The 9,332-nt window shown below is 36.7% G+C and overlaps 1 protein-coding gene across 1 annotated transcript; it reads right to left on the reverse strand.

The window, feature by feature from the left end:
- Positions 1 to 370: 370 nt before the first annotated feature.
- On the reverse strand, positions 371 to 6,915 carry LOC110928755 (peptidyl-prolyl cis-trans isomerase CYP28, chloroplastic). The gene is made up of 3 exons (XM_022171788.2): positions 6,476 to 6,915; positions 5,042 to 5,347; positions 371 to 708 (listed from the first exon to the last, which is right to left on the reverse strand). The coding sequence occupies exons 1-3, from the start codon at positions 6,834 to 6,836 to the stop codon at positions 500 to 502; spliced, it is 876 nt and encodes a 291-aa protein (XP_022027480.1). The 5' UTR covers positions 6,837 to 6,915; the 3' UTR covers positions 371 to 499.
- Between the last annotated feature and the right edge of the window lie 2,417 nt (positions 6,916 to 9,332).

The raw sequence follows: 9,332 nt of genomic DNA on the forward strand, positions 1-9,332 counted from the left end.
AACCGTGAGTTGGTGGAGCTTATGGGGTGATTTGCACTTTGTCGCATCACACGAGATCCCAACTAGTAACTGTATAAATAACACGTCAGCCATAGTCGAGTTTGTGTGTTGTATACCCTAAGTGCTTGGTTGATTGAAACTTCAACATATGTTATTTTTTAAATATCTATATTTTATGGGGTGCTTTTACTTTTTTTTTTTTCAAATTACATTTTAATAGTAATAGTAAAGTAATAATAATACTCCAAAACCCAAACCAAATTTGGAAGTTGGACCTCCCAACTAAGCCAAAACCGCAAGGCCCCGGGGCATGTCGGGCATAAGCTGTGATTGGTGGGGTTTGAGTTTTCTCTAACAAAGTTAGGAAAAGTTGAAAATAACCGTCTTCGAATATATAATTTCATATAAATAAAAACGTACATTAGGTACATCTCATGTACAAACACCTCGGATTTTCAACAAGAATTGTGAGCTTGGTGAAACAAACAAGTGAAGTGAATTAAGGTAATGAGGGTGAGAGGGTGGGCTTTGTGACTTTGACTTCTCCACAGTTGCTGATGTACAATGTTTTTTGAGGTCTGTCCCATATTGCCCGTGCGCTTTTAGCTCTTTCATCTCCAATAAATTCCGCAAAGTCATTGTATTGTCTGACTCTTTCCCCTGGTTTGTATGTTGCAATTGATGATATGTTTGCCACAACATCCATACCTACCAGAAAAATAAAAGAAAACTAACATCAAAGTTGATGTTAAATTATCAAAAATAATATTGGGATATCATTTATATATAATGAGGCAACCAAACTATTCAAGTTTTTTCACTAAATCAGGCGACAAAAAAATGTTAAATTATCAAATTTCTTTAGCTTTTTGACTGTTTGATAACTATTTAGGGGCTGTTTGTTTACCTCTTAATGAGGCTCTTAATGGTTCAGACCTCTTACTGGTTCAGCACTTAATGGTTCAGACAATTGCCTCTGAATGGTTAAGACCTCTAATCTGAATTGGTCAGACATTTGCCTCTGAACGGTTAAGCTTTATACTAGCTCTTAATGGTTCAGACCTCTTCCTGGTTCAGCACTTAATGATTCAGACCTCTTACTTACCGGTTCAGCACTTAACCATTTAGATGTTGCCAAACAGCCCCTTACTTTTCAAAACGAAAAAAGTAACCAATAGGGGTGCTCAAAAATAGTTAAAGCTGACTAAACCACACCCAAGCCAAAGCAAGTGCTAAAGGACGAAAGGTGTAATGAGTTTTCCAAATAAAGGACTATGACTGTAATTATCGAAGTTAAAGGCATCTGTTGCTATCCGATGCAAACATAAAAGACGAGAAGTGTAATTTACCCTAATTTATATTTCATGAACCAACGCTTTTGGAAAATAGGTTCAAACCACTAAAACTGGCTGGTCCAACCCTCTCAAACAGATCAACATGGTTTGTTGTTTTCTAAAACCGTAGTTTGAGGTTTGGCCCATAGTTGCATCAAAACTAGCTAAACCGAACAGGGATCACCCCTAGTAACCAATGGTATTCTACTTTTTTTTTAGTTTTAGCCTTATATTTATCATTCGGCCTGTTGTTTTATATATAGTATAAAAATTAGACAGAATACATTTTCGCATGCATATTAAATAGTTTCAATAGTTGGATGATCTAAATGAAGACAATTAAATATTGTATGTAACTCTTATACACTATCCCACAAATGTTTTAGGATTGATAACCATATATACATACAGGAATTTGTTACATACATGCACCCATAAAAGTTGCTAGAAACTTTATTATATAATCAATACTATTGGGCATATATTATTATTGAGTAAATTACTTTTTGAGTCCCTGTATTTTAGTGGTTTTAACCACTTTAGTCCAAAATCAAAAAGTTTAACGCCTTGAGTCCCTAACCGCTCATTTTATAACGTTTTGAGTCCAATTTTGTTCATTTTATAACGTTTTGAGTCCAATTTTGTTAAAAAATTGGACTCAAAAGGTTAAAAGATTCGACTTAATAGGACTCGAAAGGTTATAAAAAAGCGTCCAAGGACTCGGGGCATTGAACATTTTGATTTTGGACTCATATGGTTAAAACCACTAAAACACAAGGACTCCAAAAGTAATTTACTCATTATTATTATATAAAAACACAAATCAGTTGCTTGACAAAAGAAAGGATAAAAACAAACAAACTACCTCCTAAATCATCAAGAATGACCTTTTTTCACACAAACCATGTTCTATGACATGCACATAGATAAAAATAAAAAATAAAAAAAAACAATCATCTCGACCTTTGTGAAACATTTATTGATCTTTATCTCCAATTCTAGTACATATGCAAAACCAAACACGTTCACATCTAATGCCTTGTGTGTGTTCTATCTTTCTGCATATGTCGGGATAAATCTGTATATATTTTTTTTATCATAACTCATAAGATTGAGTCGATTTCACTGTATTGGCAACCCGTGCCATCATATTGTTTTGACTATTCTAGATAATATAAACTATGTATCCTCACCGATAAAAATTTAATTAAAACAGATTAAACAATGTAGCCTATCCTATGTAATCAAATGCGAGCCGGGCACGCACAGAAAGGCCTATGCACCTTGAAGATACGCAGTGTGTTCTTCTTCACCAGGAATGGTGAGGTTAGCTTAATTAATCAGTTTGTTTTATCAACTTTAGTAGAAACCTCTGAAAAAGGGGCTATTGACTGAAAGGACCAAGTGACAGCAGCCAAGCAAAACTACCCTATTATGCCAATGTGCTCTAGCTATGTCACTGGATGAAGAAGCGGATCAATTTGTTCCGAAGGATCGTTCTCATCAGCCACAACCAGAAGACAAGGTAGTGAAGTGGGTCGCCCGTTTGCCCGAGTCCGAAGACCCGCCGTGATCCGTCCATGTCATCAACCGCCAACACGTTCTTTCATTTTCAAATTGTCATTTTTTATTTTCTTAGATATTTTTTGTCAGTTGTTTACTTGTGTGCATGTGTTTCTCAGTTTTAATTAGTTAAACCCAAAGGTTTAATTGTTTTCAGAAAACTCAGTTGTTGTAATCAACATACGCATGGCGATCTTCTTCATCAAACTGACTAAGAGGAGCGCTATAGGGTGTTCAGCGACAAATAGCGACGATCTATAATTCTTTTTTATTTTTCATTTTCTTACTATAAACATAAATAGCGATGCCCCTTAGGGTTTTCAGCTAAAAAAGAACGTATTTAGATGATTAGTGACAGTGTATTTTATCTATTTTTTATAAAATATATATGTAAAATATTTCTTAAATTTTCTACTACTTTATCGCTAAACATGTAATAGCTGGTGCTACTTCATCGCTATTGCTACGTAGCATACAGGTAGCTTGTCGCTATTTACCACTATTCGCTATTGACAACTATGAACCAGCACAAAACATAATTTCTTAGCAACAGGTCAAACACATACTTATGGATGGTTCCTTGTTTTGGGCCTTTTGGCATGCACATCTCCTAGCCAAATTTCTTTACATGAAGCGATGTGGGATGAATAAAACAAATTTCTTTAACTAGATGGACTTTGATTAGAAATAAATCATCTCAGTTCTTTATTATATTTGTAGAATAGTACCAAATTACCAACCTTCTACGCCTATTCTATACTTTATACTTCGTTCATTATTACGCTTCTTTGCCTCTTGAGATCACCTTGCGCCTTTGACTGCCTAGTACTAGAGCCTATCTATCCTCTCAGTCTCAATCACGTCAACCCACAAAATACTATGCTTACCCGTGGTCATAACACATAACACAAACTTAACCAAATCTGGTGTGCATTTTGAAAGTGATTATTGGTATTTCCTGAATCAAAATCTATTTTGAATCAAATAATTGAAGGATTAAGACTAGAGATTGGTATGTTATTGTAGATTCGTTTAAGTAATTGGTTTTCTTAATGTAATATAAATCATATATATAACTGCGTACCCTGTAGCGACCTTCGACCTATACGCTACGCTATTCACTATAGCGACCGCTATTGCCAACTATGTGACAACAACTTAATTCAGACAAACTAGATTATGTAGTCTATCCTATGTAGTCAAAGACAAGTCACGTGCACACAACGAGACCTAGGCACCTCAAACATAAACAAGGGGATCATCAAGCGCTTAAGGCAAGCGGGCGCTTAGTTCTAAAACATATACTGATATACCATGCTTACTCGTAGTCATAACTCAAAACCGAAACATATCCAGGGACCAGGGGTGTTTCAATGTGCATTTCGAACATGATTATTGCTACTTCATGAATCAATATCTATTCTAAATTAAATATCTGGAGGAATGAAACCATAGAATGGTATTTAACTGTAGATTCATTCAAATAATCAGTTTTCTTGATGTAAATTCTTTTACATGATTCTCCAAATAATAAGAAAATCGAAATAATTATTACTTCTACCCAATCACTCAAGATTGATTAATCTATTGCAAAGTTGCTAATTGCGAATAGCGATAAGGTACCTATATGCTACATAGCGAATAGCGATAAATAGCGGACGGCTATTTTATAAATAGCGATACACTAGAAAAAAAAATTAAAAAAATTGTTATGTATATTATATAAAAATACCCTGGTATATGTGCTATTTTACACGTATATTTAACAAAAAACCTAAAATCCAGCTATATTTAATTGCTATTTATATTTTAAAAAAAATAAAAATAAAAATAAGGTGTCGCTATTCTCGCTATCCATCGCTACAACCCTAACAGCAACACTATACCTATACGCTACATAGCGCGTTATAGCGATCGCTACGATCGCTATTGATAACTATGATCTATTGTAAAACTGTTTTAACATACATCTAAACTCCCCTTCCCCTTAGATAGCTTTAACAAAATTCAAGCCCTTTGGCCTTAGAAATGAAGTAAAACTAGTTCACAATTTGAAGTAAATAACCAAATAAACTTCAATTATAGCTACTATACATGCATCCAAACACTATTTTACTAAACTATTAACCAGGAATCAAACTGACCTTCAAGAACAGAACCAAACACGATATTCCGACCATCGAGATCAGGGCAAGGACCCGGACCAGTAGTGATCATAAACTCCACATTATGATAATCCGGATCAAGTTTAATATCATCCTCGTCATCATTCTCCGACAAACACAACGACAAAACACCACCCTTCGTGTGTCCTAATTCGAACGCCTTAGGCTCAACACTCTCTGTATTCCTAACCAAATTCACTGGCGGCTTCACTTCCCCCTTGTCTCTCCGCCCCTGCCGTCCCGCCATAAAATACCTACCAGGAAATATCTTCTGTATCAATGTACCTATTAACATTAAATTATAAATACATCATTTATAATATACTAATTAAATATATTACTAATACAAATGTTACTAAACCGATATAAAATGAAGGCTGGACCCGTTTAAGGATTGAACCCGAACACGACGATTGTTATTTGAATTGATAATAATGGTGCTTTCTTGTAAGTTCGAATGTCATACGAGCCGAGGTCGATTGCTATTTGCTACTATAAGTTCTACAACAGAGTTTACTTCTAGAATCATAACTTTCTGTATCGTCTTCATTCCATACGAGCATTACAATCTAGTTTCTTACCCCAGTGACTCTCTATGGGAGGTCGCCGGTTGGAGTCTCGTTCGTGACAAAATGTCATGCGTGGGGTTTTACTACAGCGGGCTTTCGGGCGGCGGGTTTCCTCTGAAATTGGTGATGGGCCGGGTCACCAACGTTTGTTTGCAAGCGTGGGTGACCTTTTGCCAATGGGTGTACCCGGGTATTGTTGGATGTCAAAAGAAGAATACTTGTACTTAGAAACTATGCAGTTAATATCGGTCATATCGGTCCCCTGGTAAAAAATCGGTCTCAAATATCAGTCAAAATATCGGTACCGATAATATCGGCGATATTGACCGATATAACCGTATATATCACTGATATTTGACCAATATAACCGATATATCACCGATATTTGACCGATATATCACCGATATTTGACCGATATATCACCGATATTTGACCGATATATCACCGATATTTGACCGATATATCACCGATATTTGACCGATATATCACTGAATTATCGGTGTTAAATTGCATTATATATACAAATTCTGCATTATATTAAAATTACCGATATCCCACTGATATCTCACCGAGATAACCTATATCTCAAATATCGGTCCTTGACCGATATCCGATAATTTACCGCATTAACTGCATAGCTTAGAAACCCGAATACCAGATAACCCAACCCAAATTAACCAAAACCCAATTAACCCGAATCTTATTTGAGCCAGTAAAGAGTTGCATTTCAATAACCAAAAACTCGAAACAACCCAATTAAAAAAAACCCAAAAATGTTACATTCTATCTAAGATTCATATTAAGTTAACTGTAATAGATCTTAACTGATATACTAATCGTTTACCTTTATAATAACCGGAGACACCAGTGCACATAGCTTTGAAATTAGAAACAGTGATAGGAACCAGATTCCCATATAACCCAAGAACAATGCGTCCAACAGGCTCGGAGTCAGGACACGAAGCGAGATCAGAACCAAGGGTTCGGGCTTGGAAGTAGCTAGGGCAGATGCTAAAGTCCATAAACACACGGTCAGTGATGGTGGTGTCGGGTTGTTTTAGTGGTGGGGAGGCGGTGGAGAGGGAGGGGAGGGAGAGGGTGGTGGTGGTGGTGGCGGAGAGGAAGAGGAGAGAGCGGCGGGGGAGGTAGAGTTTGGTGGGAGGAGGAGGGTAGCGAGGGAGTGTGGCGGTGGTGGTGGTTGTCATGGTGGCGACGGTGCATGCCGGAAAGGGTAAGTGGAAAAGGAGTTGTAGATTTTTGGTGGGATTCTGTGTGATCCAAGATCATACACGAAAGCAAGGGTAGTAGGGCCACTAGCAAAATAGATAAGACGAAAGTAAAAAATCAGATTTTATTACGGTGCGTTTTCTCTGAAATGATTACATCATCTGCTATCCGCAATGCGGATATGGATGACTTTTTGCCAAGGTTGGAGAACTCGCTAGTCGCTAGCGGGTCGGTGAGGTAGGGACTAGCGACTACTCGGGATTACTCGGGATTAATTGTATCGGACTTTTTATGTATAATTTTAAGTTTTTATACATATATACATATATTTTTATACGTAATTTTTTTAAGTGGACAAGTTTTGACCGGAATCTGGGAGGTTTTGGTCGGAATATGTGTTTTTTCTGATTTTTTCCGATTTTTCCGATTTTTTTTGTTTTTTCCCGATTTTTTCCGATTTTTCCCGACCGACTAGTTGCGATTAGCGCCGACTAGCGATTTTTTTACTGATTAGCTAAAAATTACTCAGTTGATGGGCGACTAGCGACTAGTCAGCGATTAATCGCCGGCTAGTCGCGATTTTTGCAACCATGCTTTTTGCTATTGAATTTACTCGAATAATCAGGTTTTTGTTGATCGTTCAAAGAAAAAAAAAGTTTTTTTAAATTTTTTTAATGTAATGTAATACTATAATCTAGACCTATGGTTTAAAATTATTATGTGCTTACACTATAAATCTGCAACTGAAACATGACTTGTTAATGTGATGTGACTTTGATACATAATTGCACATATATCCATCAAAGGTCTATGTAGTGTGGACATTCCCAAGTGTTTTCGGGTGTGGCAGGTTTATCTGTTTCGGCCTCGGCGGATGAGGAAGCGATGGGTGTGACTCGAGGAGACGTGTGCATAATTAAGAAACGCTCTACAATAGATTTTGAGTAGTTTAGACCAAGATGAGTAGTGGACCTATCGATCTCGAGAGTGACCAAGATAATGTTTTTGATGTTGGATATTGTGATTGTGAGGCGAAGTTTTGATTCCATTGGAAAAGGGGGAGGAGATGACCGGAAGCTGAGTAAAGCTCAATCTCTAATACCTTATTAGATAGTGTAAGTCAAGTGTTGAACCACGAGTAGTATTGTGGAAAATGTTGTTGTTAACTTATTCCTTAGTAACTATCTAATTGTATGGAAAGTAAGATTGATTGTTCGAGAGTTTATTTAAGAACTAGATTAACAAATTAATTAAGTAGGTTGTAAATAGTTGGAAGAAGAAGTGATTCCTCCGAGGTTTAGATTCAAAGTAGATTCATGAACTCAGTTTTAATTGGAAAAATCACATAGACATGATTACAAGCGTCAATTAATTGATTGTGATTACAAGGACAATTTACTCGTATTGCAAAACAATGAAAGGTTTATCACTTGATTATCAATTATAAATTACCAATCCAAACCCTTTTTCCAATATATCCCAACTACTAGAACTCGCGGAACTTAAGGCTTAAGACAACGTTTCAAATAACATACAATCGTTTACAATGAGTCAAATCAAACCATTAAGCAATAAGCATCGAACGTTTAGATTGCATGTCCCAAATACAAAGAAAAACCAAGTTAAATAGTCTACTTACCAGAATCCTCCATGTAACAACCCGACTTTTTGAAGTCAAAGTACAAGTCAAAGTCAAAGGAAGAAAAGATTGCTAATTCGATCTGTCATTCCTTGCTTACTTATTACTTGTACTTTTTGACTCGATAATCGATACTTTAGTTTATGTTGTTTTAGTTGTATTATGTGGAGTAACAATGTAATAAACGCTATTAAATGCTATCTCATCGCTATCGCATCGCAACTTGAATCGCAGTTCTGGATATTGTTTTACGTGTGTGTGCTATTATGTGTTAATTGTGCATGTTTAATTATGTTAAAGGTGTTAATCGCAAATGCAATCGCAACTCTATCACAACGCAATCTCATCGCGCACTGGAAACGCAAGGTTACTTATGTTGTTGTATGTTAGTTATGTTATTTGTGTAACTATTATTTAAAACTATCGCATCACTCGATTAAACGCATCGCAACGCTCAACGCACGAAACGAAAGTCGGAAACCAACTCGCTGAAGCCCTTCGATCGAATGACCCTTCGATCGAATGGTCATCCGAACGGATGACCATTTGATCGGATGGCCATCCGACCCACTAACTCGCACCGCCTTTCTCCTCCATCCCCTATAAATACCCACCTGTCACATCACTGTTCACGTGATGTGACAGCTCTCCTCCGACCAGCGCATTCTCGGCCCTTTTTCTCTCGATTCCTCGGGATTCTTGTAAGTTTTCATCTCAAGTCTTGTACTTCTATCATCTACACATACTTTCTCATCATTTTCACCATCAAATCACAACTTTTAACCATGAAATCATCTGATTTCGGGCTGTTCAAGTATGACGTCATCACGGGTTT

This window comes from Helianthus annuus, chromosome 3 (assembly GCF_002127325.2).
Source record: "Helianthus annuus cultivar XRQ/B chromosome 3, HanXRQr2.0-SUNRISE, whole genome shotgun sequence".
NCBI classification, from domain to species: Eukaryota; Viridiplantae; Streptophyta; class Magnoliopsida; order Asterales; family Asteraceae; genus Helianthus; species Helianthus annuus.

Coding starts and splice junctions, on each gene's coding strand:
- LOC110928755 (XM_022171788.2), bottom strand. CDS start 6,836: ATGACAACCACCACCACCGCCACACTCCCTCGCTACCCTCCTCCTCCC. Junction 5,348..6,475: donor TGTCTCCGGTTATTATAAAG/GTAAACGATTAG, acceptor TAATGTTAATAG/GTACATTGATACAGAAGATA. Junction 709..5,041: donor GTTTGGTTCTGTTCTTGAAG/GTCAGTTTGATT, acceptor TTTTTCTGGTAG/GTATGGATGTTGTGGCAAAC.